The sequence below is a fragment of the Pavona decussata genome, unplaced genomic scaffold (genome assembly GCF_977016875.1).
Source record: "Pavona decussata unplaced genomic scaffold, jaPavDecu1.1 SCAFFOLD_58, whole genome shotgun sequence".
Taxonomy (NCBI): Eukaryota; Metazoa; Cnidaria; class Anthozoa; order Scleractinia; family Agariciidae; genus Pavona; species Pavona decussata.
The window spans coordinates 6,721,179-6,739,912 of NW_028145480.1; the positions used below are offsets into that span (position 1 = coordinate 6,721,179).

The 18,734-nt window shown below is 39.2% G+C and overlaps 1 protein-coding gene and 1 pseudogene across 1 annotated transcript; both read right to left on the bottom strand.

Moving 5' to 3' along the window:
* Positions 1–441: 441 nt before the first annotated feature.
* On the bottom strand, positions 442–6,891 carry LOC146479964 (uncharacterized; annotated as a pseudogene).
* A 481-nt stretch (positions 6,892–7,372) lies between these two features.
* LOC146479965 (uncharacterized) lies at positions 7,373–15,430 on the bottom strand. Its single transcript, XM_085110259.1, has 4 exons — positions 15,026–15,430; positions 13,226–13,325; positions 9,136–9,285; positions 7,373–8,070 (listed from the first exon to the last, which is right to left on the bottom strand). Exons 1-4 carry the CDS (start codon positions 15,080–15,082, stop codon positions 7,538–7,540), a joined length of 840 nt encoding a protein of 279 aa, XP_084966385.1. The 5' UTR covers positions 15,083–15,430; the 3' UTR covers positions 7,373–7,537.
* Between the last annotated feature and the right edge of the window lie 3,304 nt (positions 15,431–18,734).

Below are 18,734 nucleotides of genomic sequence, written 5' to 3' on the forward strand. Positions count from 1 at the left end.
CCATTAGACCATACCCGCCCAAAGTGACCATTGAGTCAACTTCTGATCTTTCTGACACCCAATGAAATAAGCAAGATCTAGCAACATTTCTTGTTCGTTCTTTAGTAAAAAATAATCTTACGCTCGCGCTGCTTGTTGTGTATTAAATTTGAATATCTAGATTAAGTCTGCTCTGAAATTCAAAAGTCAATAATGTGATATAATTGAATTAGAATACGAGGACCATAATGAATTACAGGTTTAAACTGTTTAAACCGGCTGTTAGTGAGGAAAATAAGAAAATTTATGCTTGCTATAACAGAATCAAAATTTGAAATCACAACCAAGTTAAGGATCCTAAAGACTCGTTACTTCGGGGAGAAAATAGCCTTGGTAAAGTTCCCGATGGCTTACTGGAATTTTATAATGGAAGCGAGTAATCCAGTCAGACGAAACCCAATCTCGTTCCTCGAGTCTTTGTTCCTTACTGCGCAGGCTTGACGAAACGAGCGACTCTCGAGAGTTCCGTTGGAGGATCAACTTTGATTGGTGCATTTGAAAACAATAAAAATGACCGGAAGTTAAAAAGAACTTCAATATGGCGGACACTACGCCAAGAAAACTGGCGAAGTCTTCTAGTGATTACAATGTGCTGATGCTGCAATGACAATGTGTTCGAACGAAAACATCTCATTGATCTTCACGGACCAAAAGCCACGAAGGAATCAATTTAGTTCTCCTACAGAGGCTAACGAGATTTAAATGTGACATCGTAGACGGATTGCCTTCGAAAATATATGTCGGCCCTGCTATAACAAGATCCTCAAGTTTAAAACATTCACTGAAATTTTTGAAATGTCCACAGCACAACAAAAATCAGTAATTCGATTAAAGCGCTGCAAAAGTGAACGAGACAGCCATGACCAGGTAGTGACAGCCTGAAGTTTGCAAGTTCTTCACAACTGAGTTTGGATTTTCGTTCAGTAGTCAGGCTGGAGCGAGGTTGGATTTCCTTTTCACGTGTTTAGGTAAATTCGTTTGTCGATGATGGGTCCAGCATAGACGCAACAGTGTAAAGTAAGCAGTCCTCACATTTGCAGAGCTTTTCATGATAGTCAAAACAGCTATGTACTAGTTGATCTGAATTAAACGGCAGCGGTGTAAATCCAAAGTATCCCATGATCACCTCTCTTTAACACTTATCAGTTTGTACATATTCTCGCATTACTGGGGACATATTTTTTCTGGCTTTTGAAATGTCACGTGTGCCTTAGATGGAAGGCCATCTCTCCCACCCCTTCCTGCCTCCTGGAAGTACTCCTCCATTGAACATGGTACACCTATGTGAATAATCTGTCTGATATCCTACTACACATCCAATCCAACACCGAAGACCACAGTTGCAAATATAACTCTGAATTTAGTAGTTCCAAAGGTAAGGCCATCAATAATTCTTTCTTTTTCTCTAAGAGGGTACTGTGCATGAACATGTGTAAACAACATCTTTTCTGCCTTGGGTGGGGCACCACTGGGCTCATACTGCTCTTTTCCCATATCATAGCTAAAAAATGCATAACATGACGAAATAGTTTCCAAATTGCCAAAAATCACAGTTAGTGGAAATTGTATTCTTTCTTTCTTTAATGTTTCCACCAGAAGACTCAAGATTGTATTAAATTTATCATCTCCTCTGTCTGGTCTGGGTGATGCAGGGCTGCCACTAAGATTTCAAGTTGCTGGATAAATACAACAAGTTGGCGGGGAATCAAACAGCTAGGAATTTCTTTTGGTTCTAGTCTTCTTCTATTTTCCTATGAAAATAGCCGGGGGCCACGTTCTTAGTAACCAGGGGAAAGCCCAAGCCCCTGCCTCTTAATGACAGCCCCGTGATGACAAAAAATAGATGTTTGGTCTGTCTGGGTTGGCAACAATTAAAACTGGGTTGAACATGCCCAGAGAGTCAATAATCTCTGTTCTGACCTTTTCTGTAGCAGTGGCTGTAAGCCTAAGCCAAGGTACTCTTGGGAAAATGCTTCCCAGTGTTCCAAGCTTTCCATAACAAGAAATACAACATTGGAAAAAATTCCTCAATATTACCCAGTAAGAATTAAAGTATAGTATAACTGGAATGCACGTTTTGTCAACATCATTGGACTTTCCAGAATTTATTGATTGGAAGGTCATTGCAAATTATATGTGATGAGGCCCCTGCAACTTGAATAAAGCTTCAGGCTTGTCAAACTTTATTTCCATTGAAATCATTTTAGACACATTTAATTTAAAAGAATGTTTTTGCCAGATTGCAGTTTGAAATGTTAGCAAGCTGCCTGTGTCCTAGGTATGGTTTTTACTGCAAATAAACCATTCGTCTGCATTAAAGTAATTTTGCAGACTGAAACTGAAAAAACAGAATATCACAAAACAATAGTCAAAAGAGATTATTTATTTATTTATTTATTTGTTTGAGCTTTCACCGACCAAGAAAATACAGTGGCGAGAGATACACAGCAGAGTGAGACTCCAATTAAAGAGTGCCCTTGAAAAATTAGAATACGCGTATAAAATTTACATATAAATCATTCCGTACTCCTTATAAGGAAACAGTATGACTAAGGCGTAGTATGATTACGGTAAGTATGATTAAGAAAGCAATATGAAGTCTTGATAATAAAATTCACATGCATACCAGTCAACATCAAGATTTGCTTCATCGACAAGTTAAGGCGAATAAGCACTTGTTTATATTAAGATCCTTACGTAAGGAAGGTTATTCTCAGGCGGAGTTAGATCACTTGTTTTCAAGTATTGCGCTTCCTAGCATCACTTATGGGTTGTCGGTATATGGTGCTTCTGAGGCGGAGCTGACAGCTATGCAGTGTTTTCTAGATAGATGTTACAAACGTAAATAAACATCTAAATCTTTTTCTATCAAGAACCTTCTAGAAAAGCAGGATAGAAAAGTATTTAATAATGTATCTGGCATAGACCGACACCCTCTAAGGGGGCTATTACCCAAGAAGAAAGTATCGACTTCCAATTTAAGGAATCAAACAAAGCAGTATCCGAAAGTTAATACAGATAGATTCAAGAACTCTTACGTTAATCGCCTAATTTTAAAATACAATTTAGCTATGTGAGCGTATTTTAATTGTAAATAACTTAGATGTATGTACTTTTTACTCTAATATTGTGACATGAGATATGTATTTTTTATCTTGTGAGGAAATAAAGACTTCTATTACTTTTATTATTATACAACAATAGCACGCATACGCCTTTGAAGTTCTGTCGTTTTCAGGAGCTTCATAACTGCTTTGTTCTCAACTAGGGCTTCCGGGTGAGCAAAGATCAATTGAAAGTTCTTCAGGTTTTGCATTGATTCAGATAAACAAACTTGTTCTCCATCGTCGTCCTCTCCATCTAAAGCCACACGATCGGCTTTAAGAATGCACGCTTTCAAACCACACTATCTCACCTTAGTCACCTGGTCTCTTGTAAGCGCATTAAGAGGTGATATAACTAATACAATTGAGTTAGTTTCTGTCGGTTTGAAGCCAGAATCCATGAAATCTGCGAAGGGTGGCATGATTTGGTAAACTAACCACTTGCCGAAAACGGTTGGCAGCACGGCTAGGACATTTTTCTTCTCCACAATAACATTCTTTAGGATCTGCATTTGTTTATCCCTAAGCCTAACATTTTCCCTTCAGATAACTTCTAAGCAAAATGTACGGCTTCTGCAACAACCGCGGAGGGACTCCCCCTGGTTTTTTTTAATTTTCGTTTTGTTAGGCATGCGCAATTTAACCGGAGGTCCGATATTTTCGGACTTCAAATCGGATCTTTCCAGGGTCGCTCGTTTCCCGACCGCTGGTCAAGGAGAACGAAGACTCTGGGTAAGAGGGTGCCTACTATTGTTGCTGCGCATACGTTCTGCGCATCTCGAGATACTCGAGTTTCCTATGGGTGGTGCCTGCTAATACAGGAATATTTTTGGACGGTTTAAAACTATACAGAGAAAATAGAACTTAGCAAATGCTTTGGTATCTCAAAAGAAAGTTGGGGTAACGATGCATTTTTCAGAGATAATTAAGCTTCAATTTAGGAAAAAATCCCATACATTGCTGTACATTTTTTCGCATTTTAGAGATATTATTGTTTAATTATCTCTGAAAAATGCCAGGTTACCCCCAATTTTCTTTTTGGATTTCAATAGCCCTTTCTAAGATCTGCTTTTCCCGCATAGTCATAAACCGCACAAAAATATTTTGGTATTAGTAGGCACCGTCCTTAAACGGTAGCCTTGCAGTCTCTGACAAACAGAAAGCAAATCTAATGAACGAACGTTTTGTTACTATTGGAGACAGGTTCGAGGGAGGATCTCACAACAACATCCAGCAAAACGATAATAAAGGAAGTTTAGTCCCCTCCGTCTCCGTCGGAAATCAACGTGTGCGAAGACTTTGTTTGCAATAAATTAGAGTCTCAAACCTAGTAAAGCCACTGGACCTGATGACATCCCTCCCAAACTATTAAAATTAGCTGAACCATCCATCACCACAACTCTTACTTGCCTATTAATATTCAGTGCTCACCTCGGAGAACCTTTTCCGAATAGAGAAAAGCTCGGATGGTTCCAGTTCACAAGAAAGACGGTGAGACAGACATGAATAACTACAGGCGTAGTTTCGCTCCCAAGTCTGGAACCACTGTAATTGGCTTACCGCTGTTGTGGTATCCATGCCTAATTTAGCATTTATTATACTTATTCCTTTTCTGTATCATGTAATAGGCGAAGCTAATAAAATTAAATAACAATAAAATAAAAAATAGGAGTCCCAATCAAAATAATGGCATCATATGTAACGGAAACTATTGTGAAGCATGTTCTTGAAAATAATTTGGGTACTGATTACCAGTGGGTCTACAGGGAGGGGTACTCCACTGAACTACTACTGGTTCACCTCACAGAAACCTGGCGAAAAGCCATCAAAAATAATCAAGTGCTTGCCGTGGCCTTCTAATTCGTTGACTTCATCTCTCACGAAATCCTATTACGTAAGCTTAAGCCTCACTTTAAAATTAAAGGAACGGTACTGTCTTGGATGGCCGACTTTCTAAAGGGTCAATCTCAATTTTACCGTCTGTTTGTGTCCAGCGCTCATCAGTGTCAAATGTCACTGTAAGGGTTCCTCAAAGTTCAGTATTGCGCCCCACACTATTCGCCATGCATACCAATGACTTGCCGACTTCCATTACTTCCGGCACCGTATTCATGTACGGAGACGATACTACCGTTTATTGTATCAGCAACAAGGTCGATAACGCAACCACCTCTCTAAATGACACGCTTTCCAAATTAATAACTGGTGGTTGGAGAACTCTTAAACACTTCACTCGGCAAAGTGCGAAGCAACGTTACTTCAAAGAAAACCGTACATCAGATCACTTAATTCTGTAGTTGTTGGCGGAAAACGGATCGAGTGGGTTAATTACATTCGCCTTCTGGGGGCAACTATTGATAACAGACTCTCCTGGTCAAAACTGGAATCTAATCAGTGTAAAGAAGAATTTTACTAACAAGTTGAACCTGCTCATTCTTGAACAAAGCAGTCCTGTTAGATTTGTATTTTAAAGTCATCCTCCCTTCAGTCTTAAATGGCCTTGTCGTATGGGGAGGTTGTAATAATTTAGAACATGTAAATTATTTAGAGGTACTCCATCGTGGAGCCGCCAGAGTAATCTATAACCTACCCCAACACATGCCAACTGATGAGGTATACCGACACTGCAACTGGAATACAATCAGTTACGAATACAAATTACGTTTAATTAAACTAATCTATAAAGTGCTCAATGGCGAAGCCCCACGAGCACTGTCTCACTTGGTAAACTCCAAGCGTTCGGGCTACAATCTTAAAAGACATAATACGAGTACTGTAGCGCGATTTTAAAAACTATATTAGTCATAAAGGCGCTATTTTATTGAACGCCGTCTCAAAGTACAATGGATTTACTTTTAACGTTTTCTACGATAAGGTGAAAAAGTATTTAAAGAACTTGACTTTAACGTCCAGTCTGTGCAATCACTCCCCAGTCATTACACCGTTTACAAATGTTATTACGTTTTAAAATTTACTAAACAATTTCTATTAATTTTCTCTTATTATCCTCTTACTCCTAAATATCACTATTAGTGTACCATTTCAAATGCATATTAAATTTTTTATCTTGTAGGTTTTACCTTTCACGACCTCACAAGCATTTTTAAGCTTAAAACCTGATTGTGTTTAAATAAAGGATGTGTTGTTGATGTTGTTACCATAATTGTCTGATTGAGTTGGGCTGTGTTTTCTTGATCCACAGACTAACTGAGCGTCTTGGTGCTGAGGGATGACTCCTACGAACTAAGGTGATCCTGAATGGCTACAGTTTTGGGATTTAATCCCTGGACGCAAACGCTAGAATCATGTTTTACAGCACAATATATAAAAGAGTGACAGGAAAGTACTGCTTATTAGCTTTCATTTGAATGGTCACGCCTGGGGATTCCATCCACAGACTGAAAACTTAGAACCACCTCTTACTAGCATAAGAAGCAACACCGCAGAATTCCGCTACTTTTTCATTTCAATGGTCACACTTAAGGATTCACCTCAAGACTCAAACGTTAGAATCACCTTGTACAGTATAATAAACAGCACCACAGGCCTAGGAAAGAACTGCTCAGTAGCTTTCATTTGAATGGTCATAGTTTAGGATTTCATCCCGAGACTCAAACGTTATAATCACCTTGTAAAGCATGATAGAAAGCAGAACAGGAAAGTACTGCGCATTAGCTTTCATTTGAATGGTTACACTTTAGGATTTCATCCACAGACTCAAACGTTACAATCACCTTGTACACGGCATAATAGAAAGCACCACAGTGAAGCACCGCTCAGTAGCTTTCATTTGAATGGTCACAGCTTAGGATTTCATCTCGAGACTCAAACGTTACAATCACCTTGTACACGGCATAACAAAAGGCACCACAGTGAAGCACTGCTCAGTAGCTTTCGTTTGAATGGTCACAGTTTAGGATTTCATCCCGAGACTCAAACGTCACAATCACCTTGTACAGCATAATAAAAAGGACCACAGCAAAGCACTGCTTAAGCGCTAAGGAATCTCCCGAACGTATGGTACAATGTTACACAGACCTCGTTAAAACAACAGTCAAAGCAAACGAGCCCCTGTCTTCTATGTTCTATTTGTACATGAGCAATAAAATAAATGAGTTGTAAAAAGGCCTTAAAAAGGCATTGGTAGAAATTGAAACTTTTAGTATGTGGTTGATGATTTCTTTATGGAAAAAATCAAAGCAGAAATGAGCCTTAGTGACTGCGCCGGATAAGGATTCCTTCTTTTCACCGATCAGATGAGAATTCGCAGGAGCTGCATGTTTGACCGCCGCAAGAGGCCTGTGTAAGTGTAATGTCAAAGGTCAAATGTGAAAACAAAGATCATGATTGTTAAGGTTTATTTACAAGTACCGATTTATCGGCCCGATCAGTTCCTAACGAACAAAGACTTTCCAGAAATCGCCAGGCGACAGGCCAACTTTGAAGTCATCACATTCCCATCTGTTATGGAATGTACCAAGAAGCCAGTGGTAATTATTATATACAATGGCAACGTGATGGTAGAGTCGTCCGTCGCCATTATCCCCATGACTGTTAGAGCTCCATTGTTTATCTGCCCACTGATTACAATCATTTGCTAACTTTGAGTTGTCATTCTCCATTTTCACAAACGAGCCACATGAACCAGGCAAGACATTGGTCTGACCACTGAAGTACTGGACTACAGCCTCCCCAGAGCTGTTAGCGGCTGTGGTCACATGGAATGTACGTCCCACCTGTTGCTTTCTGCAGTGGAATCTCAGTTGAGTGAAGGACAAGTGCGCTCTCAGCTCCTTCATAGCGCTATTTTTGACAACCATGTTGTTGCTTTTGTAATCACTTATACCACGGTATGACGTCTGTTTGGACAACTGAGGGTGGGTGGCTGGACTGCCAATCACTACGTTGAAAACAAGAAGCCATCCACCTGAAATGAGCAAGTTTCAAAGGATGATCAGGAGATGACATGTTGGTTGCGGTCACATCTACCCCTTAACTATATTTGGTCTTCAGTTTAAGACAGTGGTAACTTAAGTGAGTTATTTAGCTAATGTGGCCGCTCTCCTGCTTGGTCTAGAAATTTACGCGTTGATGATCCAAAACAAAAGAATGTAAATGGTGCTGGGGTCACACAAAGGCTATAAATTATGATCAAGACAATGCTCACTATAAAATAACTATTTTTGGTAATGTAACGATGGTAAAGAAATTTACGCCTGGAAGATCAAAACCAACGGAACGTAACTTTAGTTAAACCCAAGCAGGGTGCATGGGTTAAACCTTAGGAAACGGTAAACTAATCAAAATGTGGTCATTTCGAATACGTGCGCGTTTTTTTGTGCAAGAAACATAACCTTCATTTGGGCAAAATTTTTGGAGGCTTTATTACCCCGCAAAGTTGGCGGCCTGGTGCCCTTCCGTTTGTGGTAAGCCCACACCATTGGCATTGCACCCCCCCCCCCCCCCCCCACCGCCGGGGGGTACACCTGAAAGCCGTTTTCACGCCACTTAAAATCGGTTTAATGGAAATATCTCGTTCGCGTTTCAAGCTATAGAAAAACCCTCTGCTCACAGACAAATCAATGTTTTGGGGTGTCTTGTAAATTTTTTAGTGATTTTTAGGTGAATTTGGGAGGAGACAGTTTTTCTCAAAAGATTGGTAAAATTTGAAGAATAACAAATAGTTAAGATTGATGTTGTTTAAAAATTAGAATTTGAAGTTAAAAATTGATATATGGACACCCAAACAGTCCCCTACCAACCTGGTGTGCTCTTGCGTTGGGGGCAACTGTCTGTTGGGGTTCCAAAAATAATTGTCTTTCTTTTATCCCTTCTTTAAACCACCTAAAATTCCATTCAAATTCATGTTTACCCCCACCTTAAGTAGGATTAGATGTTAAGTCCAGAAGCCATTCCATTCACCCTACTAGGGGGCTGCAGTGGGGGATGGGGACTTCAGTGTCTCTTAAGGGAAGCACAATCCCAGACCTACCTCCATCAGTTGTTAAGTCACAGTAGACTTTTAAAGGGTTTCCATTCCTCTCGGGGTCGATCCAGTACTCCCCGTTTTTGTTAGAGATTCTGATATCCCGGATGTGTTTGCATGACTGAGCGGGATGGTCTGGATGGGAACCAATCGCTTCTGCAAGGCATTAGTCAAGAAAGAAAATGATATCAGTGGGTGTTCAATAAATCCATATTTTCATCTGGCTTCAAATTTTCTATTTAAAGGAGCACAGTCACCTTTGCGACCGCGCTGACCTGGACACTAGTTTTGTTAGTTTGAAAAGCGTCTATCTCAACCTGAAATCAAAAGTACGCGTCGAATACATCTAGAAATCCGCTTCAATCTTCTCAGTGTTTTATTGGATTTTCAATCTTTTACTGAAAACCTGTTTCTGAGTATGCTTTTGCTCATCCTATGATATTATTTTATCATATTTGGTTAAAAACAGTATGGATCGCGTCTCCAACAGAACATGAAAAGAAGAGGTGGGAAACGTGAAGGCACTCGGTTGAAGAAATCGCCTGCTTCGACTAAAATAAGGAGAGAAATCAATCAAAAACATTGGAGAGCTGATCACCATGACGTATATTTGGAAAATCGCGTTTTCTCAACCTGGCGAAAGGTTTGTGCGGAGAGAATCTTCGTTAACGATTCGAACTTCGCGTCAGGGCTGCTTGGTTTGGAGCTCAGACAAAGACAAGCTTCGGTACACAGTACACAGTCGATTATCTTCTCGACAAGGACATCCTCTAGAAGAGCCTTGTTTTCTACAGGTCGAGCAATCGTTCTTGCAATGACATGGGTTTGGTTCCTAAATTTACATGGTGGAGAAGCTGTAGAAGCGAAATTAGAAAATCAAAATATATGATTGAAAGCTGAAATAAAGCTTACCGGTCGTTTCGCTACAAAGTAGTTTCGTTACACTGCAGTTCAGTGGATTCGCTACGTTTTAAAATTGACATATTCTGTAATATTTGAACTCAATTTACTTCTTATGCAAACACTGTGAAACGTAGAAACAGCTAAGATAATTTTTCACGCGACCGGATACCGAAATAAACGATTAAATGATTCTTCGAATTCAGAGGTATTCGTTGACGTTTGGCTTTCCCTGGACAAGTCCATCAGTAAATTCTCCATGGTATCAAGGAAATAAATGTTCTAATATGATATTAGGTCTATGATCACTATAATAATTATTTTAGATTTTTCAATGGATGCGCTTCTCAGCGCCAGACGTGCGATGAAGTGTGATATGCAAATCAGCTAAGAAATGGTATCTAATGCGCATGTGCAGCAGGTGACTGTGTCCCTTTAACGTGCCCCTTGGACGAAAATTTCATTTTCCATCTTTTTGCATTTTCGTGTAGAATATGACCTTCTTACTCATGTTACCAAATTTCAATCCTTTACGGCGATTGGAAGTATTTTTTTTTTAGCCTTTTATTCGAGATTTCACGGCCGCCATTACTTGGCCTTGTTCCGGAAGTTAACAAAGCCGCTCGGCTCAAATTAGTGGAAGTGACGTCATTGGCTCAACAGAAAAAATTCCACATGGCTAATTTTCATATGGATTCTACTTCATAAACTGTATTCGGCTGTTGCAAACTAAATAACAGCAGAATACAGTTTATGAAGTAGAATCCATATGTAAATTAGCCATGTGGAATTTTTCGTGTTGAGCCAATGACGTCACTTGCTGTAATTTGAGCCAAGCGGCCTTGTTAACTTGCCGAACAAGGCCAAGTAATGGCGGCCGTGAAATCTCGAATAAAAGGCTAAAAAAATACTTCCAATCGCCGTAAAGGATTGAAACTTGGTAACATGAGTAAGAAGGTCATATTCTACACGAAAATGCAAAAAGATGGAAAATGAAATTTTCGTCCCAGGGGCACTTTAAATAGCGATTGTTATTTGCGCATATCGCGGCTGAACAAGTAGAAGTTTGATGATTGATCATCGCTACATCTTTTATAAGAGAGGGAATGTTAAGGAGGCTCGCAGCAGTTTTTCTAGACTTAGGGTAGAAGTTTTGAAATTACAATCTCGCATACAAAATGAACTTCGATCTCCTTCATACTACCACAGGGCGGCCACACAAACTATGTGACCGTTTGTATTTTGAATTTATAGAGGCAATGTACGGGAATATCGAAAATCCTCGTATTATCGTACTAGATTGCGATAGATATTCTAATTTAACATACAAAAAAACGTACTTTTACCTTAAATGTTGTGCGTTGTCGTTCCTGAGGTTGAAGACGGCGATTTTAGCCATTTGAAGGGTTCGGCGTTGAACGTTCACTCGAGCGTAATAGAAGAGTGACAAGGGAGGAAAACTTGTTTTGAAAGGGTTCCAGCGCCGGAGCGATTAAAACGCATCGTTCCGATTTCAAACTTCACAGCATAAAGGTCAAAAGATTTTCGATTCTTCTCGTACCTTCCAATCGAAAATCCATCCAAACGGCCCGGAGCTAGTCCTCGAAGAAAATCAAAATTCCGCAGTATTCGAGCGACTGAAATGCGTAGCAAAATTCATACGTGCCAGCCACAAACCGTCCCGCTGATTGCCCCTTTCTGATTGGACGACGTTAGAAAATGGCACGTATGAATTTTGCTACGCATTCCAATCGCTCGAATACTGTGGGATTTTGATTTTCTTCGAGCACTAGCTCCGGGCCGTTTGGATGGATTTTCGATTGGAAGGTACGAGAAGAATCGAAAATCTTTTGACGTTTATGCTGTGAAGTTTGAAATCGGAGCGATGCGTTTTTTGGGGGAAAAATCGCTCCGGCGCTGGAACCCTTTCAAAATAAGTTTTCCTCCCTTGTCACTCTTCTATTACGCTCGAGTGAACGTTCAACGCCGAACCCTTCAAATGGCTAAAATCGTCGTCTTCAACCTCAGGAACGACAACACACAACATTTAAGGTAAAAGTACGTTTTTTTTATGTTAAATGAGAATATCTATCGCAATCTAGTACGATAATACGAGGATTTTCGATATTCCCATACATTGCCTCTATAAATTCAAAATACAAACGGTCACATAGTTTGTGCGGGCCCCCTGTGATACTACATCATCATTACAACATATGATCAAAGCTAATTTTCTCATTGGTTTCCAAGCAACAACTATTACCACAGCAAGGTAGCGCATAGCCTCTCATTCTAAACATTGTCCTATATTTCGAAATCTAGTCAGACACTTTATGACGAAACTTAAGGGATTTAAACTACTCAATCTAGACAACTTGTAGGCGAATTTAGAAAAAAAAAATCTGTAAAAGCGTTTTAAAGCAAATAATGGATCATTTTTTACGGGGTGATTTTGTTTATTCCCGCTTTTTTCACCAATATCTCGGGCAAAATAAAACTTGACACTTTGTCTTTTGTGTTAAAAGGTCTTTCCTCGTACTTAAAAACGCTCTTACAGAGATATTGCCAGAGATATTGGTCATATTGATAACCGCTACTATGGTAATAGCTGTTGCTTAGAAACCGATGAGAAAATTAACTTTGATCATATGTTGAAATAATGATGTAGTATGAAGGAGATCGAAGTCTATCTTGTATGCGAGATCTTAATTTCAAAACTTCCACCCTAAGTCCAGAAAAACTGCTGCAAGCCTCCTTAATAAGGAGAAAGGTAAAAAAGGTTTAGGCTAACATCATGCCAACTGTACAGTTAAAGGACAATTTTGAAAATGGTTTTTGTACTGTTTTATATTTCTTACATCGAAGCTGAAGATATACCACTCATTGCCAACATGTAGCAGGTCTTCGCCTCTTGCTAGAAGCTAACTACAACGAACAGGTACCAATGTTAAAGGCGCCGCGAGTACAAGCTGTCTACAGCTTCTTGTTGCTTTGTGTTTTCCTGAAGCTTTCAATTTTCAATCCTACCACTTTACTTAGAGCTGCCTAATCTCGTACTGAAATTTTCTCACTCTTCGGATACGAAGACAAACAACTGGGTACGAGATTAAGGTTGTCAGGCGAGGATTTCTTTTTTAAACCTAAACAGCCAAAAGGTAAAGATTACCCGTCCTATGAATGCGAAAGTGTCACTTACCAGCGCATTTTCTCCCTGTGTATCCCGGGTAACAGTGTCCGCCACTCCTTGAGGTCGACATATGTCCTTTGCGCTGTCGGCCATTGTCAATACAGGACACCTGTCAGTTGTGAGTGAATTGCAATATGTGAGACATTCCTGCAAATTTGCATCACGTTTCAAATATTTCACCCATAAAGCTAAATGAATAATCTGAAATAGTAAGTTTTGAAGCCTTGTTTGTTTACATAGAAGCGCGCAAGCCTTTAGACTGAAAACTGAGTAATTGACTGTTTACTGTAGTGAATTACGAGCCTTTGCGTTATTGCTAATATCCAAACATACTAGACTTTATCAATCACAAGATAATAAACTAGAAAGTGTGTGAGGCTTCCTTGATATTTCCATTGGTTCCTAAGAAAATGGATTGTAAACTTTTTCAATGGTTGTCATCCGCTGAGACGCCAAAGGAAAAATATTGGAAATTTTGAAATTTAATAACATAGAAGGCAAAATTAGGGCATTCTTTCTTAATTTTCCTTTCACCGAGGGCAAAATTATTCACTCCGGATTGGTCTAGGAGCGAAAATACTTGTTCCTCATTGGCTGAGCCCGCCATTTCTACATTTATGTGGTTTCTTCGTTTTGTGCTGCTGCAGCAACAACGAATTCTTTCAGCTTCTTTGGAGTTGGACTGGATTGTTTGTGCCAAAAATACTTGGAAATTAAGTGCTACAGCTATAAAGGAAATTCCTAAAGGTGGATTTTACAATACAATACAATACAATACAATACAATATTTATTTTGCCATATACAACAATTACATATGGAAAAAAAAATGATGAAAATTGACGAAAAAAAATAAATGACGAGAAAACCTGAAAGAAACCACAAGGCTTATAAAGTCAGGCTTCCTCACTTTTAAAAAATAGCTATCTTATATTAGAATTACAATATGGACTTATGATAATTAACTTTGACCGCGCAAACGTACACACACACACGCACACACATATTAAATAAGTTAGTTCCTTACAAGAAACAGCAAAAGATTATTTGTGTCAAAAGCTAAAAACTTGATCGGATTTCTTTGGTTGAAAAACTGAAATCACCCATGGCCGCGACCAAGTGCTTTCACCTCGCCACGGCTTCTTCCAACGAACCATAACTGAACAACAATAACAGTGCCCTTTTGATGGGAGGAAGGAGCAGGTCAAATTCAGTGGAAGAAATTGCTCTCCAAGTTCCATCTTTGAACCCACCGTTAGCTATTTTTTTATCAATTTGTTTTCGTGTGATTCTCAAGCGGTGGAAATCTTATTCACAATGCATGTGAATCAATTAATTGATGCCTAGCATTTGGTTTAATTGTTGTTAGTTTCTTCATGAATTAAACTGGTATTTTCTCTTACAAATACACGTATATAATAATCAACTTTTTCTCGTTTTGTCTGTTTTGTACGCTAAGAAACAGGTGAATTGTTTGTTTGTTTTGCTAACGCGGGTGAGTTTTTTAACGATTTTAAAAATTTACTTTCAGCAATTCTAACATCAGAACTGGTTTATCGTTTACACCAAACTGAACGGTGACAAGATCTAGTTCGCGTGCTTTAGATAATCACTTGTTACACCAATCTTGTTTCTACAGTCTCCTTACTTGCTGGTAAGCATCAGGAAAGAGAGAGTTCTGCGGTTGTTCACTGTGGTTTGATATTTGGAATTTGTATTCTTTAAAATCTTGTAGGCGTATTCCAATCTTAAGGTCCCTAATAAGTTATGACAAGGTCCAACCACTGGTAGGTATATCGGCTTTGTCTTACCTTTATAGAGCCATAGTATGTCGATCCTTTCTTCGGTTTCAAATCTTTTGGTTTCATCTGCCGGGTTTTGTTGTTTAGCTCACAAATACGGCGGTTTGCTTTGGAGCTGCTCGGGTGCACGTTAAATGACTTGCAACTACCATTGGCAAAGCATTTTAGCTGGCATTCGAACTCGTCACCAACAACAGTCGTTTTAATAGCGTGGCCGTCTAGAGAATGGTCTGTTAAGAAAAGGAAATAGAATCATTTTATCTTTGCATGCGGAAAAACTAGAAGAAAGGACATAACAGAGTGATTATCTTTAGTCTACTTACCAGGTTGAGATTCAAAAACAGTCCCACAGAAGTCAGAGTTTGCCACTACAAATGCAAATAAAAGTAAGCTCAAACTAGCCAGAAAGGCCAGAGTATTTAGCAACCTATTGGCCATTACGGACGATAAAAGATTGAGCGTACAGCTGCGGATTTGTCAAATATCTTCCGCAGAAAAGTACTTCCTTTGCACCTGCTAAATGATGTCAGCTTCGTGGGTGGACAAGCTGTTTGTACTGCCTCTTTAATAAGTCGCAATTAACTCCTCAACATAATTAATACGTCATCTCAGTCACCTTTTCTACTTCTAAGAAGAAACGAAGAAAACTAACTCCCAAAATTTATAGTTCCCAATGAAATGTTATTTTGTAACGTTCGTCTTTAGTCATGGAAATCATGATGTTAATTGCGGTACGAGAATTGAATGTCAGTTGAAATAATTAAGAGCGGCTGCCTGTAAGGATCGAGAATTCGCCGTCAACGACCAATTAGGCAAATCGTTCATATTCGGTCCAAAAATACCCTTTGGTGAACTATTTTCGAAAATCATATTTAAAAGTTCCAGCGACGTTTTAATTTTGAGAGATTCGCAAAAATTTAAATGCGGTCAAAGTGCGGTGTTTCGGCCAACTGAAGGTTCAAACTGATAAGGTGCGAGAACGAAGCACTGCCAAATGCTTAAAAGAACTTTAATTGAACTGAAGTCAAATTTTACACAAACTATGAACAACTATTCTTGTTTATTTTCCTCTACTAAACATTTTTAAATATATTCATTTTGTGATTCTAGCGGACACTTTAAAACCACCTTTGAAGAGCGCTAAAAATAGCGACGAAATATAGGTGATATTTAACGGCACAAAAGTGCTCCTGGTACCTCCGTTTTCGATAATTTTACTTTACAGCCTTAACTTATAGTTATTTAAAATAGTCACCATAGCAAGTCTCAAGTTCGGACTCGCACTGCTTCCCTCTCAGAGAAAATCGGAGAACTTGCAATGTGTTCGGCTCAAATCACACAAGATTTATCGACAATTAGGCCTATTTCCAAAAATAAACTTCGGTCTTGTTAATTTGTAACTCGACCTTAAAAAACTTTCATTATTGTGCAAAATAAACATACCTTGACGTTTCTGTTACTCTAGGAAAAGCAAATTGGAGCTGGAAATCCCGCCACTTCTACCATGGCTAGTACTCACCTTGTCGACTCCCCCTAATTGCAAACTGTTGTCAACAAGTATTGCTTACATGGCAACAAAATGCTGTGAATTGTTAGCGGTTTTAAAGTTTTAGAGAAACATCTTTAATCGTTAGGACACAACGAAATATTACATATCAAGACATACAGTGTATTTTACTTGACCGAGCTGCAAATACCTGCGAGCATTTATTATACAAGCGCTTGAAGTCGTACGCGTGTAACTTGAAACGTACAATGAATTTCAAATAAACAAACAATTTGCCGATTCCTCAAGACGTCAGGATGTCAAGAGATTTGGTCATGGAGAAATATCTACAGGGAAAAAGAAATGCCGGTTTTATAATATGTGTGGCAATTTCAAAACTGACAAATTCCGTCTACGAGTAGAAAGCAAAACAAATACACAGCACTGATTATTGGGTTATTATTCCTCGCGAAGCGAGGTTAATAAACTTGTCAGCCCGAGCCGGAGCTAAGCCGCGCGAATTCGAGCGAAAAAAAAAAAAAAAAAAAAAAAAATATATATATATATATATATATATATATATATATATATTAGTTGATTTGCAGAACTGCTGTCAGAGTGCTCAATAGAAAAACTAGAGCATAAATTAAAACACAGTCTGGTCAACTGAAGATTTGACTTGGCATATTTATTGCTATATAGTTTCGTACCGCACAACCTGTACGGCACTCATCAGATAAATAGCCAAATGTAAAATTACAACGTAAAGCTGGTCAAAATATATACAGAATGAGTGGAAAAGTATTAGATTACAACGGTTTCTACTTTTAAACAATAGACGCTTAAAATCCGCGTGACAATGGAAGTAAGCGTGACACTGACTTATATTTAGATGACCGGAAATTCAAGCTTCAAGTTTACAATGGTTTCTGTTACGGATAAACAACGGACATAAAAAAAATGGCCATATAAAAAAATAATTACGTGCCAGCTTTGAAATTTTTGAGGAGGAATTTGTTTGCGTGTCTACAGGAAGTAACGAGTTCATTTCGTTTGTTCAGTGTGGATAAATCAGGTCGGCAAATTATAAAATACTTCTCCCATAGGCACAAATTACATCGGTTGGAAGCGGGGTTGTACGGAGTAGCATGCTTTAATATCTTCCATGATATTCTAAAATCAGTTTTAGTGTCTTTCAACTGCCAAATGTGCTTACGGGGCCGAATCATGTGAGCTCGTTGGCGCTTTTCTCCTACACAAAATCAAAAAGAAACATGGCAACAACTTCGGCTTATACAGAGATGACGGCCTTGGTGTAACCACCGCACCACCGCGCCAAGTAGAGCTGATCAAGAAAGACCTGTGCGCCATCTTCAGCAAACATGGCCTTAGAATTACTATTGAAGCCAACAAGAAAATCGTAAACTTCCTCGACGTCACCCTTAACCTAACTAGCGGTAAATACATGCCTTACACTAAGCCCAACAACATCCCTCTTTATGTCAACAAGAAATCTAACCATCCACCGCAGATCATCAAAAACATCCCAAAGTCCATCAACAACCGGCTCTCTGAGATTTCATTTGACGAGGAGTCCTTCAACAAAGCAGTGCCACTCTACCAGAAGGCCCTTGACGATAGCGGACACAAGCACCGCCTTGAATTTTATCCTCCAAGGGTAGCAGATCCTCCAATCCCTAACAGAAAGAATCGCCACAGAGAGATTATTTGGTACAACCCTCCATACAGCAAAATGTCGCCACCAACGTAGGACGGGCTTTCCTCAAGATCCTGGACGAAGAATTCCCAAAGGGCCACGTGTTACATAAGATCTTTAACCGTACCACGGTCAAAATCAGCTACAGCTGCATGTCCAATGTTAAACAAACCATCGACGGCCATAACAGGTCATCCTTGTCAAAGAAGAACACGCCGCCATCTAGAACATGCAACTGCAGATAACCGGCCGACTGCCCCATGGCTGGCAATTGCCTCAAAGAATCCGTTGTCTATCAGGCAACAGTGATTACTGAAGTCAAGAAGCCCGACCAAACCTACGTAGGCCTAACTAAAAACTCCTTTAAAACCAGATTTACAAACCACAAAGCTTCTTTCACCAATCCAAGCAAGAGACTCAACACAGAGCTCAGTAAGCACATTTGGCAGTTGAAAGACACTAAAACTGATTTTAGAATATCATGGAAGATATTAAAGCATGCTACTCCGTACAAC

Coding starts and splice junctions, on each gene's coding strand:
- LOC146479965 (XM_085110259.1), bottom strand. CDS start 15,082: ATGAAACCAAAAGATTTGAAACCGAAGAAAGGATCGACATACTATGGC. Junction 13,326..15,025: donor CATACTATGGCTCTATAAAG/GTAAGACAAAGC, acceptor CACAACTGACAG/GTGTCCTGTATTGACAATGG. Junction 9,286..13,225: donor CACAGGGAGAAAATGCGCTG/GTAAGTGACACT, acceptor AATGCCTTGCAG/AAGCGATTGGTTCCCATCCA.